The sequence below is a fragment of the Pyxicephalus adspersus genome, chromosome Z (assembly GCF_032062135.1).
Source record: "Pyxicephalus adspersus chromosome Z, UCB_Pads_2.0, whole genome shotgun sequence".
Lineage (NCBI taxonomy): Eukaryota > Metazoa > Chordata > Amphibia > Anura > Pyxicephalidae > Pyxicephalus > Pyxicephalus adspersus.
In genome coordinates this window covers 79084477-79109760 of record NC_092871.1, presented here as the reverse complement: position 1 = coordinate 79109760, position 25284 = coordinate 79084477, and the positions used below count along the sequence as shown (strand labels likewise).

At 38.9% G+C, this 25284-nt stretch overlaps 1 protein-coding gene across 1 annotated transcript in view; it reads right to left on the bottom strand.

Moving 5' to 3' along the window:
- Positions 1-25284, bottom strand: part of AIF1L (allograft inflammatory factor 1 like) — a 50962-nt gene that overhangs the window by 3376 nt on the left and 22302 nt on the right. The window contains exons 4-5 of the mRNA XM_072431642.1: positions 18903-18944; positions 18023-18185 (exon numbers count right to left, since the gene is read on the bottom strand). Of these exons, the coding sequence (XP_072287743.1) occupies positions 18023-18185; positions 18903-18944 (205 nt within the window). The remainder of the gene's footprint in view (positions 1-18022; positions 18186-18902; positions 18945-25284) is intronic.

The window sequence follows — 25284 nt, the reverse complement described above, 5'->3', positions numbered from 1 at the left end:
ATAGGAAAGGGCATTATTTCACAATGCATGGCAACACATGCATGCATGTCTGTTGCAATATTGATTTCACTCATTACAATGAATGAGACAGCACAGACAAAACAAAATTCTCAAGTAGGTGTATCATATATTGTTCTCTATGCAATGCCTGATGTCCTTGCATATCACACAATATATGAGATGCAGAAAAATCTTAGGCTGTGCTCAGACAGGTGGTGAGGTTGTGGTGCAGGTACAGCTTTCTTACATCACTTCCACAGAGAATAAGGGGGCAGTGGAAGGGAGCAGTTCAGTATTGCTGACACCATAACATTTTTAAACTTTGGATACATAGGTTGAAAAAAAAAGTTGATTCAGTTCATCTGAAATCTTTCTTCATTTCCCTAGGATCCAATTGGATATTCTCTGGATCAACAATCACTGGTGTCATTCGAGTTAAAATGTATTACCCATGTATATTCTGTGCAATGGTTCTACACTGGTTCTATTCTTAGGAATGTGTGTTTCCACTACCAGGCTGAACTTAGCCTGTTTGTTACCAATCCATAAATAATTGTTGTTCCAAAGCCTGGCCACATTTGGACTATAATGCCCTGTTTAATGATATGTCCACTTTATCTAAAAGGTCAAATAATGTAGATTTTTACAGTCAGATCTGCCTACAGTGTTGAGTAAGCCAAAAGAAAGCTAAAATGAAAAGTGAAAATAGGAAGCACATATACAAAAAATGGAGAAGAAGAAGCTCAGCAGATGTAGTCCAGTCCAAACCGGAGATATATTGTGATTTATGAGGAAGTTCCATTGCAAAATATCTTCACATTCACATACATTCAAAAATAAAGGACAGATTTGCAAAGCTTTTACCAAGTACAATCTAGGACAGGGGTCGGCAAACTTTTTGAACTACTAGGCCATTTCAGGAGGTCAAAAGGCACACTAGGTCAGAAGAAACAAGGTTTTTTTCCATCTGTGACTGCAAGCGAGCAGCCTCCGTCTTCTGCGCATTAGCGGTGTAGTCTCTGTACGTGTGTGTGTGCTTGGCATTGAAATGCCACTTGAGATTCAACCACTGAAAGTGCTGTTGGTGTCGTTGCACACTAAACACAGGGCTTTGTTGCCGCTTTTGACGAAAAATTATTCATCAGTCAATTCAGGGTTGAAGATACGAGGTTCAAGGTCAACCTTCCAGGGACCGGTAGCTGCATGTTGCTTCTGCTCTTTAGGCATAGTAATTGGAGTTACTGTGTTGAAACTCAATGATATCGATGATATCGCGGGAACTTGTGATAACGGGACAATTCAGTTAGGCCGGATCTAACAATAAATAACTAGGGGGCGTTAGGCCGGACTGGAATACTAGCTAAGCCATATCCGGCCTAAAGGCTGGAGTTTGCCTACCTCTGGTGTAGATGATCATAGAAACTGAAAACTATTTTAAGTGTATGTGTGGACAAAGGGCCTATTCACATCATATAGTACATAATGCATGACATGACTATGGTATAACCATATTTAAGATGTAATAATGTATGTTTGCTTGCATGTCAGCACACATCTACAGTGAACTGCAAGGCAGGTTGATTACAAGATCACTGCGATACACAGATATTTAGTCTTTCTGTGCTGCAGGTGGCAAGGCAGAGCCACCTTCATAAATTTTGGGCCATATACTAGGAAAACATCCTGGGGCCTTCCTTCCCAATGTCTAAAGATTCCAGTATTGCATAATGCTCTTCCGATCAGGCCCCTGTGCCCAGAAGTATACATTGTCCCCTCCCTGATGGCGCCCCAAAGCAAGGCACACACATTTTAGAACACTGCATTATGGTGTAAATGGAGCCCTAAAATAAATTTTGCACTGCAAATTCTCCCATGTTATGATACCAATACCTTAAATAAAAAAATTACCCAATAACCCTGCCAGAATCCAGTGAACTAATAACTGTGCAGTGAACTTACAATGTTGCCACTGCTGCCGTGACATTGCAGGTGAAGTGGAGATACAGCAGGAAGCTAGTATGACAGGGGGGAAAAACTGAGAATGTAAGGGAGGCGTATGTAGATATGGAAAAGGGGACATGACATAGTCCAGCAAGGAGAACTGGACTGGGCTGACAAATTAGCCTGGGGTTGTTGCAAGTGGTTTTGTGCCGTGTTGCATTGCATGTGCAGTAAAACCTCACAATGGCACCCCAATGAACAAGTACAATAGGTGCCAACAGGCTATGGTGCATATGGGGAAGGAATAGTTTTTTTCGTACCTTGCCATGTGTTGGCAACCATTCTCAATGTAGAGGCTTCCTTAATGCATCACATAATATTGCAAAACATACTGCACACCAATGTTCATACAGTAGCACTAAGCAAAGGAATGGACAAGGGGCAGCAACACTAATTGACAGCAACACTAATCTCCTATTTATATGTTTACTACTTTGTAGGGGACTTGCTGGCATCTTGGTTTTGGATGCTAGCACCTTGACCTCACAGACTATATGAAAGGATCTATTTTAACCAACTGAAGCAGAACAAGGAGTGCAAACTGACCTGCAATGTAACTAAATCTCTATTATTGGTGTCAAACAAGACATAGAGGGGAAAAAAGCCTTTGATAGCCATAGTAGCATAGAGCAAAGGAATCACAGCGAGCCGCCAGTCCCCTCCCTCTCTATTCCCAATGCCACTTTCAGGAACTGAGACGAATATACACAGCCCCATTCTGGCACCCCATGGGAATGCATTGAAAGAGCCTGTTCCCCCTCTTCAAACTGGAAGGGGGAGTCAATGACAAGACTCACAGAAAACAGATTGTTGAGAGGACAGGCACCCTGCCATATATGAATCGGTCTCACACACACCAAAGATACTCGCCCCTTCCTTCCAAAGCAAGGCTAATGCTTGAAAAATAATAGCTGATAACAGAGGGGTAAAGGAGAGAGAAAATGGGAACAGGGAGGGGAGATTCCCCATACAAAGATCTCCAGTGTTCCCTGGCCTGGACTCCTATAACTGGAGCCACACAGGAGACTATGAGGATACAGAACCTGCTGTGTCCTACTGTATTAATGCACCTTTATTCTCAGCAAGGTAACATGTTACCTGATAACAAAGACCTCAGTTTATGCACTTTGATAGGAAGTATTTAAACCCTAAAGACTGAATTCCATACTGATTTCAGCTGCCACGTAGGCTACATATTTTATTCCAGGACTGACTGCAAAATATTTTTGTGGGTGCTCTTCCCTAGATCCTCAACAGCAAGTAACCCAATTAATACAAGAGTTAGGATTAGGTTTAAAAAAAAGTAATCATGGCTAGGTCTATGTAGGAACCTCAGGAAGTATTAATAATAATTGTGCAGGTTTATATATAGAAGGTTAAAATTTTAATCCAGTATTTAGATACTCTAGTGACTACATTAGTATTCTGGCCACTAGCACACTTCCTATCCTTGGATTACAATGCTCACTGTACAATATAAAAGAGCAAGGTTTTCAACCAAGGCTGCACTCTTGATTTTGGATTGAGATCCACCATGTTGGATCTCCAACATCTGAACACAGCCAATATCACCTAAAACTTTATACCTCCTCTACCTTCCCTATAGGACTGACAAGTCTGTCTGACAGCCTGCAAAACAGCCTGTTACAACAGCAATATTTACCAAGCAATCACCTGAAAGTATCACTAGTGAAATATTGGGGTGACAATAAATTGTATTTCTCTTATGTCTGATCTTTTACCCTCTCATTGATTATGGAAGAACCGCCCTTTAAGTAGGCTGGCCACAAAATATGCCTTAAAGTGACCTTCTCATTATACATTTTTAGTAATCTCCTTCACTCCTGTCTTGACAGCTACATAAAAAGGTAAAATAGGGAGATGAGGGAAGAAATTGGTAACAGGGTCTCTTTAGGATGAGATATTTGCAGAAGTGAAGCAAAATATTACCAGAAAAGGGAAATAACCTTTTCGTCCGCTCCACAACTTGAATTTAAAAAAATAAAATGTACGCCCTGTCACATGCTTTTTCTGACAATAATGAATGACAGTATAATTAAAGTAAGGAATGAGTTAAAAAGCATTTAAAAACAGTTTGTATACTGCAGGGACCACTCAGCCACACAGGCTCCACACCTCTCCCTCCCAGTCCCAGTGCCCCATAAGCACACCTGTACATCCATAAAGGGAAAGAGGAACATAACACATCTGCTCTGTGGGGAAGGTAATTATTTAGCAGACTGAGTCGATGCTATAAAACATCCAGGTGACAGTTAGGTGTGTTGTGTCTGTGCCCAGGTATTCCTCTGAGACTTAGATAATTGTTCAGCAACTGCAAGGCCTACTGGCAATAAGTGTACTCCACCCTGGCTATGTGCCTGCAGCTCATACTGTACATATATGGAGACACGTGGCCTCTATTGCCAAGAATGACAAGTATTCTATTTAATAATGACAACTTTCTCAGTCATTACTAGTGATACCGGTAACTAGTTATTGCTGAACTGATAATGCCCATTTCAGTGTTTATGCACTTTACCTGAACCTGAAACCTAACTGGAGGGGTGTTGTTTTGGATTAAGGGTTTCGTGTTAGGTGTTTGGGTAGATGTGTTTGTGGTCACTTTAGAAATTAGGTTAGGTGTTAAAATGCACAGAACTTTTACTCTAGATAAGACCAGAAACATTTTAATACAGATATACACATTAATTGTGAAACATGTCTAATTCTTCCTTACAGAGATTTATTTATACTCCAAAAAAATACTGTTCTGCCATTCCACATATCATTAGGCAAGGGCTTCCACCTCTCTGGAAGGTTTTATCACCAGTGACTTTTTTGAAGCTAAAGGGGTTGGGGACAAAAAGAAAGAGGGGACCGGGTGATGGTTTACGTAAGGGACTACTTTATAGATCTCATCGGTTGTAAGCTCTTCTTCCATGTCATTGTTTGTATCTGTCCGTCATTAGCAACCTATATTTGGTATACAGTGCTGCTCAATACAGATAGTCTCCGGGTTATATACAAAATAGGGACTGTAGGTTTGTTCTTAAGTTGAATTTGTATGTAAGTGGGAACATGTACATTATTTTAATAAATGCAATTAGGACGGATGTTTGTCTCAACATTTTATTAAGCAGCATGGTGTCAGGTTATTCAGGTAAATTAGGAAGATGTTGCTATATATCACCCCACCATGGGCCATCACCTGTGGCTCTCACTTTGAACAATATCTCAGCAATTAAGATTGTTCCAGGCTACTAGTCCAACATATTTTATTACTCTGGCCCATGGTACAAATGCCCCCAGTCACATACTCCTCTGTGCATGTAAAATGAGTATGCATCTTTTACATTCCCAGTGCTACCACCGGGTATTTCATCAAGCAGTTCAGCATTTATGCTATGCCTGCATACTAAATTAACTTTATATTTGGCATTAATTTATTGTAGATCATTGAAAGTAGCCTTTGATCCAAGTAATGGAATTCTCTGATCTCTTTTAAATTAAAAGCTTTCAAAAAACTGAGAGGGGGTAGAATATAAATACTACCTTAATGCACATAGATTTAAAGTAAGATAGTATAAGATTCCCAAGATTCAGAAGGTCTTCTCTGATTTTCCTGTTCAGTTTCAGGAATAATGAGCACGCCAAATTATCACACATTGCAGATGTGTCTCAGCCTCATACTGCTTTTACTCTGGAGCAGGATCACCAACTCTTGCTAAAGAATGTGTGATTGATGATAATATTAAAGTAGACCTGCCGTTACATATAAAACAATAAAGTTGAGTAGGAAGTATAGATACTGCCTTTGATTTTTCCAGTTATGACATCAGCCTTTTTAGGGCCTAAAAATGGCTTGACAATTGACAAAATCACACTGGCAACTGTGAAAATGATTACAAGAGGCATGCTTTGAATGTAGAATACACCGCACATCCGATGATAGGCAGAATATCAATACATTAACAACATATTGTGAAGTGTCCGAGGACTTTTCTTTCCAAGTGGACATTTGGTGACGAATGTTTGAGGTGCATCTAGATGCAGGTAAACAATGTCTATGGACACTGACCCCTCATATGCTTGAGTAAGAATTCAATAAAATGTATTTACCATTCATTATTTGAGATTTCTTTTGGAAAACAGTTAAATTGTTTGGTTTAGTTCTACTACTCCCTGAACAACTTGTGGATAGGCTAGGAAGGACAAACATAACTAATTTTGGGGCTATTATATGAAAGAATTAGTTTCCGTTAGATGGTCATCCTACTCATGGTGACTACAAACTTGTCTAGGGGGTACCCTGGATAACTGTGGATATTGTATGTTCTCAGTGACGTTGTGCAACATCTTAATAGTGTTTAGGATTTACTCTTGCACCTTGCCAAAATAGTTGGCTATGTGACATTTAAAGGTCCCTGTCTTTGGATTCACCTCATTAGTAATAGAGGACAGCACAGCATGCAAGGTACCAAATCATTAAAGTCCATCAGTATACAGGTTAGAATAACAGTTGGAAACAAATAAGCGTAATCATTGTTGGTGGAAGAAGTTAGAAATCTAGAACAATAGGGCAAAACAAGTACAGTGGTATCTCAGTATAAGTCCGCTTTGGAATAAGTCCAACGTGGTATAAGTCCTGTTTGGACACAAAAAATTTTGCTTGGTATACAACCTTTGTGCCAGAACATGTATGGGTCAAAATTATTTATAACACTGCTTGCTACCCTTATTTACCTCTCTCGAGACAAAGCCACGACTACCAACGAGTGTCAGTACGCCAGTTGCTACCATTCAGTGAACAACCCGCCGCGCTATAACTCTGAATTACAGAACATCTCCTCCTCCCTTCCCAGCACCATCCTAGTAGGCACTCGACTCTTCTCAGTAAGGTAAAGTGAGAGTAAATTTTCATTTATTTCATCTAATTGCTTTTGTATTTATGTACTTTAGTATTAAGCAGTGTTTAAATTATTTTATACAGCCTCATCAATGTATAATATGCCAAAAATAATAGGATTTTTTTCATGGGAACAGATTATTCATTTTCCTTTTATTTCTTATGGGAAAAACATGTTTGGTATAAGTCCTGTTTGGTATAAATCCAAGGATCTGAAACGGATTAAGGACTTATACCAAGATACCACAGTATTTATGAATACCATCAGATACTAGAAAAAAAACTTTAGGTAAAAAGTGACCGGATGAAAGTAAGAGGGGCTACAAGTTGCAGAAATACTTAATTATGAACATGCTGAGGTTTTCCAAAGATGCCCTACAGGTATCGCTGTATCTGCTGATTTTTTGTTTAGAGAATGGAATACAAATGTAACCCAGAAGAACCTTTAATTTGCAAAACTCCTATCACTAGATTTATATCTAATGTCTCCTAGGCCACCACATCATCTACCTAGCCAACTTTTGTCTGGCACTAACTAAAATTGGATGTTGTAGCCATACTACGGATGGGGAAGAGAGACTAGAAAACACACAGATTTCCCCACTTTGTGTAAGTATACCTAGAACTGATGATTAGAAGAATACAACAAATTATCACCCTGTCCTGCTAACAGAATAGTCTAGGTGTACCTACACAGAAGGAGACAAATTGTAATCACATTGTACAGTAATCCTTAAAAAGAAACAGACAAACTGTGCAAAAAACAGCAAAATGTAGGACCCAGAGGACTGGTCTGGCAGACAACATTCTAGAACTTGTTACTGTCAATCAACAACATTATGTGCTAGTTTTCCTATGTTGGTAGCCCTGTCACCCTGGGCCAGAGCTCATCAATGCAGAAATATGGCCCTGAATACTCCTCCCAGGGGTCAACAGGAAAAAGTGATGTGTTTGTAAACACGGTGGATTTGCCTGGATACATGAGTGTTTAAATTGCATTTATTTTTTTTTTAAAAACGGGACCGTACTAATATAGTCTTATCCAATAAACAGTGCCAGGGGCCAAGCTTTTAATGACAGGTAAAGGAACTTACTGCTACCAATCACTATTTCATTTGCTGAAATCCCATTACAAAATGGTTAACAATTTTACCGAAATTTCAAGATAATGAAAAGGTGAAATGTAGAAACAAAAAGCAAACTTTGTACCTAGAGTAGAGAATGGCTATGAATTACTATCTATACAGTGATACTGGAAATCAGGCCAGCACTGTCACCGTATAAGATGAAACAATTCACCCACATTTTATCTTTCCTCCCGGTATTTGTCGTTTTAGCCTTGGTGTGCAGTTCTGTTAGCTTCTGTATCTGTATTTAGTGTAGGAGGTTGTGAATTGTTACATGAGGCATTTCCATGATTAATGCTTCGTCTGCTCTTCTCTGCTGTATCTACAGACTGAACTGTCAACGGCCCCCTCACTGGGGGAGAGACTATCACAGCAACTTTTATATTTATAAATTAACTCAGATCACTTTTCTTTCTGCCACCCTCTAGCTCTCTCTCTCTCTCATCCCAGTGCTGCCAGCTACCTAGTCATCTTTTTTCATTACAGCTTCCTGCAAAACATGATCATTGGCAATTTGCTGCCTGGTAGACAATGTATTTTTCGTCATTTATATAATGTCACCATGTTCTGTAGAACATTAATGTGAACATTAAAGCTGAACTTCAGGCAAATCTGCTAAAGCATCATTAAAACTGCAGTGTTTTTTTGGAATACATTTATAATTATGGCTTCCCTGAAAGCTGCACAACGTGTTAGCGGTACTGCCTGGTCCAAGACCTTCCCCAGCTCAGTATTCAATAAGTAATCTGTAGATCATGGTCTCAACCTGTTCAGTGGATGTTGTAATCTTAAACTGGTTAAAAAAGGCTTAAACTGCTGTGGTCAGTATTAGAATTTGGTTTTGGGGACAGGTTGAAACCGACCAAACAAATCCAATCATTCATTTTCTTTGTACAATTTCCATTTATTTGGATGGATTTGGGATCATTTATTCCCCGTGTCCAATTTTTAACCATATGGATGGATTTAGAATCGTTCATTCCCAGTGTCCAATTTCCAACCATTTGCATAGATTTGAAATTGTTCATTCCCCATTCCCAATGTCCAATTTTCGTCCATATAATAAAAATCAAAAGAATAACCACTATTTTTGATCAATGAATAAGCAATAAAAATGTGATGTACAATCTTTGACAGGCTTCCTTATTTTGTTCAATCTTTGATCACAATTATTCTTTCAATGTGTTTAATCTTTAAAAATGAACTTTCGGAGCATGTAAAACTCAATATTCCTAGGCCACTTTTGTTCTCACAACCCCTTTTAATGGTAATAGCTTTCTCATATTTTACAAAATCTGCTATACTGTGGCCCAAATAATGATAAATCAACATTACTGTGTAATACAAAATTTGCATTATGAACAGCAATGCTAAATAGTTACACTTAGTCAATAAAATGTAAAAAAAAAATTATAAAAGTAGGAAGCTAGCAAGATATGGATCACTCCTTATCCATTTCACTTAATTTGTCATTTCCCCATCAAAATGAAACTGAAAGCCACTTTTGAAAGGAGAAGATACATTTTCACCTCTTCTTCTCTCTGGTGTGTTAAAAGTTTTCACTCTTAATGTACTCCAGGTGCCACTGATATCCAACTTTTTCATGTGGCTGGTAGACCTTTTCACTGCCGCTGACACTACAGGGGACAGCAAGGAGTGAGAAGAACAAGCAGAGTTCACTCCAACTGGAAGTTATGGATAGCAGTGGTGTCTGGATCAGTTTAAAGAAGCATGCCATCTTTCATCAAACTTTTAGCACATAGCAACTGTGATGAACTCAAAAAAAAAAAAAAAAAAAAAAAAAAAATGCTTTGGGTATAGCAAAGAAATATTTAAGCTGGTAAATTAAGTTGTTGGAATACCTCATTTGGAGAGGTTTTACACTGGGAGATCTACTGAGTATTTCTCTTTCTCAGCAAGTGCTTGTTTTTTTTATTCTGTATTGTGTGATTTTATAATGTTTACATCTAAAGTGTAATGCGTTTTTTTATATTCTTTTGGTATCTGTATATAACTTCCTGTATATAAGTCTTTATAAAATCTGGCTTTCCTTGGGAAATCGCACTGTGTGATCTATTCTACAATATTTTGGGATGTGGTCAGGGTAGATTCAAGTCCTGAAGGGTACTCATGCTATGTCCTCACAATACATGGTACAATGTATTGAGGTGCCAACAGATTTCATGGCAACCTTACAGGAATGGGAATATTCTAGCACATCAAAACACATGTCAGACATTAAAGGGGCACTGCAATAATAAAAAATAAAACATAGAGTTCCAATAAAACCTGTGTTGTACTGCACTACTTTCCCCACCTCCTAGATTGTAAGCTCTTCGGGGGAGGGTCCTCTCCTCCTCCTGTGTCACTGTCTGTATCTGTCTGTCATTTGCAACCTCTATATAATGTATGGCGCTGCATAATATTATGATATTATAATATAATTATTTTTATTTATTGATAATAATATTAATAATAATTTTCATTGAAACTGAGAGATGCTCCTTTAAGGCACATGCATTAATGCACCACAAAGCAAAAGAAAGATTTGCATGGACTTTTAGACTTATATGTGATGCTTGAAATTGGTCAGTTGAATAATAACTATACACCATAACTGTAAATCAACAAATGTTAACATAGGTGCACAATGTTGGCCATTGTTTTACTAATGCTAGTTCAGATCTATTAAGGCATGACAATTCAGCTGTCCAAAGCAATAAAAAGCCATCCTGTGAGTAGTCTTCAGGTTCTCTTTTACATCTCAGAATGAAACTGGAAGTCTTTATTAAGAGTTGAGATGCTGACAAGGGCTTTCACTTCCTTGCATACTAGAACGGGAAAGGAATCCAATCTGATGGAGCTATAATCCCATTCTCATAGCCCTGTGAGAGCTGTCAGTGATGTAATAAATGCAGCGGATTAACCTGGCTACAATCAGCTGCTGCAAATGATTACAAAGGGATTTCAGCTTAACACATTGCTGTCATCATTTTGTTGGAAGACAAAAACAAACTGCCTGTTGATGATCTGTATGCTCTAGATTTATTAAGTTCTTCTTCCTTTTATTAGTGTTTCAAAACAGGGTGTATCAATAGGTGGGGCATGGGATCAGTCCCATATTGACTAAGTAAGGGTGAACATTACACCACACGTGTATATTGTTGTTCTAGTGAAGTGACTGTTTATTATATAATTAAAGTAAACCTTTTCAGAATTTGAGACAAGCTCCCATTGATCTATGATGCTTTAGACTTTATGGAGATATTCATTTTCAATGTTCAACATATTACATATCTCCCATCCTATTGTGTGAAAATTCCCCCACCTATTAGATTGTAAGCTCTTCGGGGCAGGGTCCTCTCCTCCTGTATCACTGTCTGTATTCGTCTGTCATTTGCAACCCCTATTTAATGTACAGCGCTGCGTAATATGTTGCCGCTATACAAATCCTGTTTAATAATAATAATAATAATATCAATAATAATAATGCATTGAAAACTTGCTTTATTATATGAGAATAGAATCTTGGCAGCCTGAAATACCTCTAATGTATACACAGGACAGGTGCTGTAAGGACTGAATCCAAGAATTCCAATTTTTGTTATGATCACAGGAGGTTGAATAACTTCACATTACAAGCAGTTAGGAAGGTCAGTAATCGTTATTCCTTGTAAAGAATATAAACCTGTCCATTGTCAGGGCACAGGAACACTATAAATCTCTAATCACATCTGTTCATAAGGGTTATGTATGTTTTCTTTGTGTTAGTGTCTGTTCAGTCTAAATGAGCCCATAAAGAGGCCCTGTCACCTTTGCAAACTTTACTTGGATACAGAAATTCTGTGGTTTCTTGATATCCCCACTTGTTTTTAAATTTGCTATTTTATGTTTAGTTACAAAGGATATAACGGTAATACAGATTCAGCTTTTAAGAGTGTTTGGGTCCGCTATCTGCCTGATCCTCCCACCATTTTCCACCATGTCATGGCTTTCAGTAACTCAGTTATGGAGTGTCCAGATCTTGTCTCTGATTTAGAGACATGACTAATACCATCTGGATGGTCCATTGTTTGTATGATAAAACTCTTTCATTAAGAAGTTCCACCTTATAAGATACCAGCCTCAGCAACAGAAGTTTTGCTGGCAGCTGTGGCCCCGAAAACACTCACATATCCTAAATCCCTACTTGCTTTTGTTTTAAAGAAAGAAATTTGCAGATTAGCCACCAGATGGAGCTCTTACTAAAATTACTCATAAAATATCAGCCACACCAGGAGTGCATTGTTTTTAGTGGGTTGGCCAACACATACATTTGCATAGTGAGAAGGTACAGTAAAGCATAATCATAAAATAAGGCTTATTTATAAACTATAAATAAACTATAACTGTATATATATTTATACAAAGAAATGGAAAGCAGTTTGACACTCTAACCCTGATTTATTAAAGTTCTTCAGGACTGGAGAATATACAGTTTCATCAGGGAAGCTGTGTGATTCAGCAAACCTGGAATGGATCTGGTTCAGGATTGAAAACAGCTGCTAACAAATAGCTAATGACTTTTAGGATATCCATTCCGGGTTTGCCTGATGACCCAGCTTTATAGATGAAAGTGTATTCTCTCCAGCCTTGGAGAATTTTAAAAAATCAGGGCCCTTGAATCTTAACAGTAAGTTCATTTATTTGATGGTGTTTTCCTGTAAGTCTGTCACTTTTAATTTAGTGTGAGGATCTGGCGTTACTAAATATTTGTCTAGGGCGAGCGAGCATCTTTCTGCTTTGGTGTAATAAATTTAAATGAAAGTTCTAAACCACTGCTTTTTTACTGCTGATAGCAACAGCAAAACGGAAGATAAATACATTTTTGAGTTGTTTCATTCCATATTTGACAGATGTGCCTTAATAAGTTTGCCGTGCCTGCTTCCCGCTTATATTTATTAAGACAGCAGCTGAAAGCTGTTGCTAGATTTTGTTCCATTCTTCTCCCATTGTGTGACTTTTCCAGCTGGGTGTCACACTTCAAGTCAAGTGACCTGCTTGGCACCATCTTCTTATCTGCATGGCTCAGCAGTCCATTGAGGGCAGAATGCCGGCTGCAAGGATACCAGCTGCATGCAGCTGCTCAGAAATGTGAGTCACATGACCCAAAACATTCCAAGTACCCATCCAGCCATCCCACACATTGGAGGGTAGCGAGATGCCTGCAGGCCGTAAACAGCGGTAACCAGCACGTGTCGGCAATGAATACCAGCCATCTTGCTAAATGAACTGCACACAATTTGCGCATACTACTGTTAAGGAACATTAATCCTAAGCAAATATGTCCGCCCCAGTTCTCATATATAATTTAAAAGTCTAAACATGAATAAGACTTTAAAAGCAGTATATGCAATAATAGGATCATATGTTAAAGCTGACCTCTAGGCAAACTAGTAATGCTGAATTGAAAAATATATTTGGGAGCTATTTTACCTGGTAAAGGCTTTGTATTTCTGTCCAGCCAATTGTGGCATTTATACCAAACAGCAAAGCCACAATGGCAACCTGACTTTTCTGTACTGTAATAAACCAGTGCAGGCTGATCACCTCCTTGCCTTCATATTGTGATTGGACAGTGAAGGAGGAAAAAGCAGACTGAAGGTCAACTCTACACTTGCAGTAAACCCGTCGGCACATTTTCTTTACCTCCCTCATTAGGAGTTCTACTGTACATAGGGGTTACACAAAACTTACACTAATTGCATTGAAATATAAAGTTTCTTTTAGTGGTGACTGCTTTTTAGTGAATAAAGTAATGCTTTAATTTGGTGGTCCACGAAAAAATTTAGGTGGTCCGTGGCTCTGGCCAGTGCCAGCGGGGTGAGTAAAAGGACCCTGCTGGGCGCGCACTGGCTAGAGCAGCGGACTATGTCCCCTGTACGTCTCTAGACACAACCTGCCCATTCAGTGGGCACGTTCTGGCATCATGGCGACACTCTGGGGGAAGTGTTGTCCCCTTTGAGTGACATACGGCTCCCCAAACATGTGCGGTCCATGAAAATAGTGGTCCAAGACAACCAAAAGGTTGGCGACCATTGCTTTAATGGACGTTATTTTAAATTCAAGCCCCCCTTCCCTAATTAGGAGAAACTGAGCTGTGAGCATGATTCTATAGAGAAGAACTGGAAGTCTGTTGTCTTAGGCTAGCTTTTAACTGGCAAAGCAGAACAAAATAATAGTGTCTTGATAAAGGATTCCCAAACTTAATTTCTGATGGGGTCAGCATGCCAACATTCTCTCACCATTCACACTTAAACCCCTAAGAATGGCGATGTCAGATATAAAAAGTCTGACATCCCAGCAAAAAGCATAAAGTCCCAAGCATAGCAATAGGGTGCTAGATATGTGCACTGTCACATAGGAAGGTGTCACTTGCGTCTCTATACCTAGAAGTACTGGGTTGTTGTTGGATATAACTACACATGGCAGATAATGGCTGTCCAAGACAAAGGGTCGTACTTGTCTTTGGAAAAAATCTGACATATGTATGGCAGTCACCATATGTCATTTGATGCTTCAACCTGGAGCCTAACCACCATGCATGTCAATGGAGGAGAGTTGCTTACCACTCGCTTTTCCTCCTCCATCCACAGAACAGAACAAGTGCTGTGTGTTCAGAGCTCATTCATTTATCTGTCACTGATCAACAATCTCCACAATCACAAGAAATTGTTTCCAGCAACCAAAATTAGACATGTGTACATAGCCTAGGGCAGAAGCATAAGAGAACTCTGGCAAGGTGAGAATCAGGGGTTCTGAGGGAAAGAGGTAAGGAACAAAGTTCTGTTACCAAGTACCTACAGCCTGCTAATAGGACACTGAAGGAGTAACAATATGCTAATAAGGGTTCATTTACTAAAGAAAAAATGCTTCACCTATAGTTAATTTATTATTACTCCTCAAGGGTAAATAAATTATCTTTAAGGGTCAAAGGACTTGGTTTCATACCCTGTTTCCCAAAGTCAATTCCAGAGCCCCATGGTCAAGAGATATGTAAAAACCATGGAATCTGCTATATGATACTGCCATGTGCACTCAGGAGCTGAAGGACACTGCATGATGTCAGCTGGGCAGAACAACAATTACCAGTCTGCGGCAGTGTTTTTTAACTAAGGCCCCGTGGGTGTTGCCAGGGGTTCCCCCTTTCATTGACACTAGAGATCATTTTGGTTGTATCTTGTGTAAGGGTGATATTTATTCACGCTGCCAACAATGTAAGAGACATTTCTTCCCACTGATCACCACGCTAATATAATATAGGCTGTGAATATAATATTTATAGAAGAAGCTCCCTGAGGACCTGAAAATTATTTTAAGGGTTCCCTCGGGATAATAATGTTGAGCAAGGCTGGTCTTCAGTGTTGTCTGATCCTTGAATCTCTTGCTCAAGTGTCATACAGAATAAGTAAACCTATCCAGATATAATAACTAAAGACTGGATATTTAGATTCTTGTATGAGCCCAGTGATGAATGGTTCAAAACTGGACCCCCAGACAGAATATATTCCTTATGAACCCCATTTCACATGGGGTGCGAATTTATTCCCAACAGATGGACATTCTGGTTTCCTCTAACAAAGGGAAGGGACTTCATAATAAGTAGAATTGATGCATTATGGACAGGTGCAGCTCTACTCTGCTGGTCTCCAGGGATCATTACTTTCAGTAAATCCTCCAATAATGGCCTTCATCATAGAGACAGAGAGTTGGATTTTAATGTCCTTATGTAAATACCAGGTGTCTGCAGTTGTCTGTAGGGCAAAAGGCTTATTATGGAAAGGATTATTACAATAACCAAAAAAAAAAGACCCCAGCAAAAAAGATGCAGTCTGTAGCAAAATCTCTGAGCTACTGGACCCAGGAATGCAATACAGTTAAGACTATTTAATGTACAGGACTGCATAATATGTTTTTGCTTCATAAAGTTCAATACTAAAAGTAAAGACCCAGCTGCTGAACTTTCCAGAAAAATACCCAAATATTTTGTTTAAACATACAAGTCTAAATAGACCTGGTACCAGTCAAGCAACAATCTCATGTCTGTAGGAACCTAAGTATTCTCTTCTGGGTAGTGTCCAAACTTGACACTAATCCCTTTCCCCAAACATTCCTACTCACCCATCTCTATGATTGGCAGCCTCAATGGCTAGAAGCAATGTGCAGAACACAGAGGGGGGTGGGTAAGGATTTTGTATTATTTGGAGGCTCAGAAGCATTGATTGTCCCAACAGTCCAGGATTCGGCCGTAATAGGGGAGCTTGCTGCACTTTTACATAAAGCAGCAATGTATCATACCAACATTCCTGTTACAAAATCAACAACAGGACTGGGGTTTGAATGGCCAGGAACATGATCCACACTTTTTATAGAGTGGGTAGGGGTCATTTATAAAGTTTTTATTGCTGCGTTTCTAATGGGAAGATTTTTTTTAACAATCTATCCTTGTAATATCCAGGATGTTACTAAGTAAAATAAACCTCCTATTTCTCCAATGGCTTTTTTATCCATGTTATTATTCAGTATTTACCGTATTTTTCGCCGTATAAGACGCTCCGGAATATAAGACGCACCCAATTTTAAAGGAGGAAAATCTAGAAAAAAAGATTCTGAAACACACGCAGGATCCGGGTATCGGGTGAGTATAATATTTTAATTATTTTTTTAACACATTTGTCGTATAGGACGCACTAACTTTTCCCCCCCCAGTTTTGGGGAAGAAAAAGTGCGTCTTATATGGCAAAAAATACGGTATATAGCACCAACATTTTGCACACAAAGTCCATAGTCATGTCACTAACTGTCTCTCAAAGGAGCCCACAATCTAATGTCCTTACCAAAGTAATATGTCATTAAAACAGTCTAAGGTCAATTTAACTGCATGTTTTTTGAATGTGGGAGGAAACCTTTCTCAACTATGTCTATAGGGTTTTTATCTGGGATATGTTTATTTCCCTAGTGGTTGAACTTGATTATTTTTTTTCTTTTTTCAACCTGACAAATTATGTACCCAGAGTACCCGGAGGAAACCCACACAAACATGGTGAAAACATACAAACTCCATGCAGATAGAGCCCTGGCTGAGACTCACACCTTGGACCCAGAGCTGCAAAGGCCAAAGTGCTAACCTCTAAACCACTGTGTTGCTCGTCTACGCCACATTTACAATGACAGTCACCAAAACCTAAAAGATACCCCACTCTATCCAACACTTACTACCTACTTAATACAATACTGAAAAAAAACAGGTCCAGAGTTCTGCTTTACAGTAGAATTCCAGGCAACAAGCTAAATGGCGTCACCACCTCACCCTACAGTCTGCTAAGGGACAATGAAGGAGCACCAGTATGCTGAAATTTAATGATTTCCGCGTTTTTGTTCCTTTTGTTGGCAAATGTTCATACATAAAAGCCTAACTGGTTTCTGGTGTTGTTTCTCCTTTTGTGCAGGGGATGAAAACTGCTTCATATCAAGACTTCAAGTTTCTTATCAACTGATATCTAGGATTCAGGTACTTTAAAGGAATGCACAAGTTCAATAAAGTTTTTTTAATTTTAAAACTTGTCTAAAGTACAGGTTTAAAGTAAAGTAAATCTGCGTAACTCACCTATCCATGTTCCAGAGCAGGGCACTGCCATCTTTCCTATTTTTCCTGCTGCAAACGATCTGCCAGGATGATGTAACTTTCACACAGGTGTGTAGAAGTTCATTCATCCCCAGCACACACAAAGGAAGCTGGGATTGCCAAGTTTTTTCTTACTACCAAAGCTTGGGCTTTGTTCCAGAAACACAAAGTGATCAGGCAAATAAAACACAATATTGCAGCAGGGACATCACCTGGATCTTAAGTTCCATTTTATTATGAATGAGTGATGCGGCTATCACTAATGGGCATGTGGCATTCCTTATACCCTTTCATGTTTGTCCATAATCTTAAAAGGCTACTTACATTTTCAGAACAGATGAGCGCTTTCCAAGCAGCATCTTGATGAAGTCCCGGTAGCTAATACATTCGCTGTTTCCTCCTGTAACTTCCGCAATCATTTTTTTCACTTCTAGGTGAGTTTTCGGGACCCCCAACTTCTCCATCATCATCTTTAGACCCATCATGTCTAGGGAAAGGAAATGTTTTAATGGCTGCACATAGACAAATATAAAAATTATAGAATTGTCTAGTAAGTGAACAAGTAATACAGAAAGTTTTCAGGCAGACTTCCAAAGAGATACTGTAGAACAATCAGCATATGCATACTTGTCAAACATGAGTTTTTCTGCACATTTAACATTTATTACTGTAGTGTAAATTAAAACGATTCTATGAAAAGATGAATTGTCTATTCCCTTAATGACTGTCATACATTAAACAATTCTTGCTTGGAAACCTTTTTTACTGACCATGTGAGACAGAGTTTTTAAAAAGGTGGAAAATATCTTCACTTGGGGAACTCAGTGCACTTCCAGCTAAATGGTTACATAAAGGTAAAAAGCCATTTACTTTTTAGGATAAATTTGTTTTTGGTGCTGGTAGTATTTGATTGAGCTAGTTGCCTAGGAGTGACAGAAAAAAACTAATTTTAAGGGAAAGAAAAGCGACCACATGCAGGCAGTAGAAAGGAGTATTATTAAAAACACAGCACAAAGTGGTATCCCTTAACTTTAAAAACAACCCTAAGTATTTATGTCTGCCTTATGCTAACCTCATCTTACCCTTAGCCAAAACACAACAGATCCCGTGGCACAACATTTTTAACTGACCTTCCAATAGCAAAAGTAAAATATTTTTAAAATACTGAAATGTGTTGGGTGTTTACTCTGTTGAAATCACTTACCAATCTCTCCTTGATCATTCAGGTCAAAATCCATAAATTTTTCTAAAACAAAGAAACAATGAATATGTTATTATGAATCAGTTTATTGCTGTGCTGACATTGATAGACCTAACAATTGAGTAACCCGAAACTATTTAGCTATGCATATTTTAGGTTTTGGAACAGCAGACACTCCCTCACAAACACTGATGGCAAAACGTGAGCTTCATAAGTATTCTACAATAATGACTAAGAATTCCTTTATTTACAGAGAGACAAAAATGCAAATAATTTAGTAATGATTGTCTATTAAAGTTGCAATGTTAAACTCTCTGAATGAGTAGGTCTAGTAAGAATGTGGACATTTTTGACGATGGAGCAGATTCACCGAATGGCTTTTGGTATATCTTTAGCAAGATGTACCTGCAGTGCTCCATTTTTCTGTTTCCACTACTGGGGTGCCTTCAAAGTCTGGCCAGGGAGAAAGCTTTTTCTCTATCAGATCAAGCAATATCATGTACCCCCCACCTCAAAGTGATGGCCCCAGTAAAAAAAATACCAGCAATGCATATCTAAATCCATGGTCATGTTCAGCCCATTTACATGCTTGGGTAGCTGGTAATCATCAATATGTCAGTCTATACAATTTTGAGCCTAAACAAATACACATATTCTATCTCATCATTTATTTGCAATTATATTATGGTGTTGATGGAGATTAGTGTTGATTGCTCTAGCAGCCCTTTATTAGTTGTATGTGTTCTTGGATAGAGTTTCTCTATCCAAGAACACAGGGCACTAGATGCGATGAATGGGGAAACTTGTCCCCATTCAACCTTCAGTGCCCAGGGATTGCCTGCAGTCACAGCTGTGACCGCAAAGTTCCCAAAGTCATGTGACCGTGGGAACTGAACTGCAGATAAACTCTGCCATTCCACTACGATCCCCTGGGCACTACAGGCTACTTAATTTGTAGTGCCCCAGGGATTGTACACTCTTCTCAATGATTGCAGCCATGGCTGCAATTATTGAGAAGATGCCCAGCTGGCAATATTTCTTACTCTGTAACACGCGCAGTAATATGATACATTTGTAACATTTTTCTCGCAGTGGATAAAAGAAAAATGTAACAAATGTATCAGAATATTACTGTGCTGGAAAGTGTGTTACAGAGTAAAGCTACGTACACACTTCCAATAATTATCGTTGGTAAACGAACGATGAACGATCCTGCACGATATCTGCGAATGATCGTAAAGCACCGATCCTGTACATGCAGATAACGACACGATCGTTCGCAGATATTGTACACACAATAGATGCGATCGTTTGAACGATACAGGAAGTGACGTGCACCACAGGAAGTGAGCGAACGTTCGTTCACCGCGCATGCTCAGACCATGGACGATCAATGAACGACCGTACACACGATAGATGGTAAACGATCGTCGTCCAATCTGATCCGCCGGTCCGGTCGTTCATTTCCAGCAACTATTCTCGTTCGTCGGCGTCGTTGGTTACTTTTTTTACGAACGATTTTTGCCCAATCGATCGTTCGTCGTTCGTTCGTCGTTCATTTCCAACGATAAAAATTGGAAGTGTGTACGCAGTTTAAGAGATATTGTAGGATAACCTGTAAAAAAAATAGTTAAAGAAACACAAACGCTCAATAAATTAATTTAACATTCATTTTTATTTTTTTTAAACACATTTTTTTACCTGAATTTTTACCGTCGAATCTCTTTTTTTTTCGGATCGGGTCTACCCGAATTCGAACAGCCATATTCGGGTCGAATATAAGGACAACGTGAATTGGAACATCAACACTAATGGAGATTATTTGGGATTGTGTGCAATAGGAATAAATATATTGTATTTTCATCTGGCTTTACCCAGCATTTGCAGGTGAATCATGGAATGTATAAAATAGCAATAGGATCCATTTTCTAGGTCTTCTATATAAACTGAGGGTTCTTTTGGGAGTTTACAGGTCAATAATGTACCTTTTATTTAACATGTTAAACAATGTATATATTGATCCAGCATCAACAGAGTTAATCATTAATTGACTGTGCTCAAAAGATCTGCCCAATGATATTAGATAGGAAGCAGATATACTGAATTTCTATGTCCTATGTTGTATCTGGTGAGTGCTCAAATGCTTATCCTGGGATGGAGTGGGAATCATACTATTTCAGCTCATCATACTCATCTAGACCTCAGGGTCAAAGTCCCTTGACACATCTGACCATGTTTATTTAGAGTGCTGCCAAATCTAATTTTTGTAAAAACTCTGTTTTCCAGTGTATGAAGTCAGAGGGCTAACTTTAACTTTCACCCTCACCTCTGTCTACACAAAGAAAGTACTATTTACTGATGTAATAACCTTAACATGTTTGGATATTGTTAAAGTGGATACTGAATTGGGTTAAACATTTCTCTATTTGTAAACCTAATGTCACATTGGGTGTGGGGGACTTTTGCATATATGAAAATACTCAATCAGTGAATCACAATTGTGTTCTGCTCATGTGACAACAATTGCTGGCATGCCATGCTTTTTATGTCATTTTCTCATCTCATGACTTATTTGGCATTTATTGTTATGAGGTCATAGTGGAAATTTGTGGGTTTGGTAAAGTCTTCAAAACTGTGAATGGAGCATAAACTGAAAACAGTCAGGCTCAGTTACACAGCACAGCAAGTGTAACTTCTGTCCTCAGTATTCAATCAAGGGACCACAATATTACAAGTGATATTTGGGTTGGAGTTGCTCAGTAATAATTTTCTAACGTGAAAGTGGATCCATTCCTTGCTTCCATTATGGGCATTGGAAAAAAACAAAGTTATCCACAACAAAAATGATAAAGTGTATAAACCTTATATTGTAGCATTGGGGCCATAGGCCCAACAGCTACCTGGGACACTATCATTTACAAAATGTATGGGTTGTGTGGGGTGGTTCTTACAACAATCCTATTTCCTTACACAATCCCAAAAATGTGGTGAAACATTGGCCTTTCAGATGAACCTGATTTAAAGAGGACCTTGCATCAGATATTTTCTTCTATGTTAGGTTCATGCATGCCAAATATTTCTATAAATGTAACACTTCCAGATACTGGTTACATTTCAAAGAGGTCACAGTGTCTAATGATGCCTTTATCATTGTTTCAAAGCACATAGGCATCATCTCAGGAAGCCTTTCCCAACCTTTTTTAATATGAAGGAATCCTGGAAATAACTTTCAGGTCTTCGGGAAACCCCTGGTATAATTGCTATATCCACAGCTCATTAGTGTGTGGTCATTGGCAAGAATGCCTCTTACATTGCTGGCCATTGAATGTCTCTTTTACAGCCAAAAAAATCATTGGTGTCACTTAATTTGACCTGAGAGGCACTAAAGCTGCATACACACGTGCAATCTTTCACGATCCGTTCCAACAATAAGAACAGAACGATGCATGAACGAGTGTTGTACATACAGCACCGTTCATGCTCTATGGAGAGGGGAGGGGGAGAATGAAGGTGCGGCACCCTGCTGCGTGCTACCCCCTTCCCTTGCATTAGGATCGCTTGTTGTTCACTGTCCGTGGATTCGCCAGGACAGATCCATGGATGATGAACGACGTGGGCTGTACACACGCCAAATTCTCACCCGATATCCGCCCTGAGACAGTTATTGGGCGAGAAAAATTTGGCGTGTGTACGTAGCTTAAGTGCTTATCAATAAAGGAACCTTTAGGACCCTCTGGAGGAACCCTAGAGTTCCACAGAACCCTGATTGATAAAAAATTGATTTAGGGGTTACTAAATATTTCCTAGACTGGGATGCTGGCTCAGAGATTGATGGTAAATAATGGTACTGTGCAAATCTTGCTGCAAATGTTGGCAGTACAATCACTGCAATAAAGGGGACTATGGATGGGCTTCCTTCTTTCTGTAACAAACTGATAACAGCTCAATGTAAGCAAAGCCAAACGAATGGCAATAAAGGTTTGAATAATAGCTTTAATACTATTGCTAAGTTTCTACAATGTACACATGCATTATTATTTTTTGCTGATTTGGTAGCTATGGTGTTGTACTTTGTCACATACATTGAATTAGCAATGCTTTTCTCAGACCTTCTGTGCTCTCATCCTAACATATATTCTCCCTCTGGCTCTGTACACCATTATGTAATGTTTCGAACCACTGTGTCATTATGTTATATTAACTTGTAATAGGATTATTTGATGTGTTTGTATAATGTATGGGTTCTATTGGGGCCAAAGCTGCCAAGGGCCAATTTTTGGACTACATTTGCATACACCTATCTGGTTTTAATGTTAAGTACTTCAATATTTAGGTCTCTCTGCATACTGAGGCTGCAACAAAACTGAGCTAAAAGGTAAAGTGGACTTATTTATAAAGTTCACACTTCTTAAATTAGATTCCTTCTGGAATTACATCATATTCATGTATGAACTATCATTCCTCCTTTGTGTGAGAGCACATTAGCTGTTCAAATTGGCTGTCTCTTTTTGTTTTTTTGAAAGATTTACAGTATCGCTGTACATGTCCTGAAAGATGTCAGTTGTCTCTGACAGTCTCTTGGTAATTATCACTGGTCTTTGAAAGATTCCTGAAATGTGACACTGTCATATTCAGTCTCATGGAACATTTTAGGAGACTCTGACAGTCTCCTTGACCCTGCCAGGAGTCTCAGAGTCTCTTGTAACAAGTTGACCATCTCGGACAGTCTTTTGGACAATGTCAGCAGCCTTTAACAGTCTCTTGGAACAGTGAAGTGGTAAAAGACCATAAACTCAAGAAGAGAAAGTGGAAAAACTTATTTTTGTGTATTTGTGTATCTTGTCTCGATCAAAGGAATAGCTATGATATCATAGAACAAGTGTTCAAATCTTCTACGGAAGGCTACACCCAGGGTTAGGAATACAGGGATCCAAAAAGAATCAAAATCCAATTTTAGTTAAAGGTCAGCAGTCTTGATTGGTAAAAAAAAAAAATCAGGCAGTCAACACATTTTAAGGGTGTGTAGCCTATAAAGGTCTATTTTTTTTCAGAATGTCACAAAATTAAAACAACAAACAATAAGCAAAATGTATATATTATAAACGGAATAGATTTTTAATAACTCTTTCACCACCTTAAACCTAACTGTGGCCTTGCTCATCTCATTTTCTACAATGCTGGGCTTGCAGAACACATCAACAGTCTTTGGCAGCTGTAACAACAGCATTCAGTTTTCCCATGTCCACATTCACCAAGAGTCTCTGGAAACACACAAATTGTCTCTAACACAGTTCACCACAAAAGGCAACCCCCTCTGCATACATAATACAGATTTGCCTTCTTGATATCCAGTTTTGACAACATTTTTCCAGATTACAACACAGGTCAAAAAAGTGTCAGGTTTTTCTCTTCCACATTTGAGAAAAGGAACATTTTTGTCTGCACTCTGCACTTGTGAAATTTGCTCTATTTTTCGGATTCCACTGTACGAGTGTCAGGATTCTGTGAGCAGTATGTCATCATTTGGAAATTTACCAAACAATGGCTGTGTGTCAACTTCACATTCTGCAACAGTTCCCACATTTTGCAAGCCATCCATTGATGTTTCTATGCCTGGCACCAACCACTTGTCCTGCTTTAGACACCAGCTACTGTCTTTGGTGGTGTTGAGTAAAAAGACAAAGGAGTTTTCAAGAATTTGCAATAAAGGTTGCGCAAGAATAGATTTTTTGTTTACAAAATTTTACTATACATGACAGTTTTGCAACACATACTGGAACACAGTAATTTTCCTGTACCATCATAGGCTGGCAGCAAACAATGTTAAAAAGATTTGTTAACTTACAACAGCAATTGAGCGGCACCCTGCTGCACGCTCTCCCCCTTCCCTTGCATTGGGATTGTTAGTCGTCCATTGTCCCTGGATCCGCCAGGACGGTCGTTCGGGTGATGGACGACTGGCGCTGTACACACGCCAGATTCTCGCTCGATATCGGCCCTGAGCCAAGTATCGGGCGAGAACCATTATTAGGTTGTAATATCTTTATCTAAAATCTTTATCTAAAATAATCACAGATTCCCAACAACTTAAGTTCTTATTGTGGCCTCAACAAGTAGCCATAAACTGTCCAGTCCTTGCCCAGCATATCCTGTGCCAGGTTAGCTTAGTTCACAACTCAGATCATTTCTTTCAGTTTGTAAACTCCAAGAACTTTTGTAAAAGAGTTCATCCAAAATGATATTTTAGTTATAGGTGGCTAAGTCAGCTCTTGGCTTCCTATAATTGAACACTCAAACAGCAAGGTCTTTCTTCCCCAGTTCCAATCCATCCAGAAGGTGTAGGTATTCCTGGCAATCCTTGCCTGTTTCAGCTCCTCCTGCTACA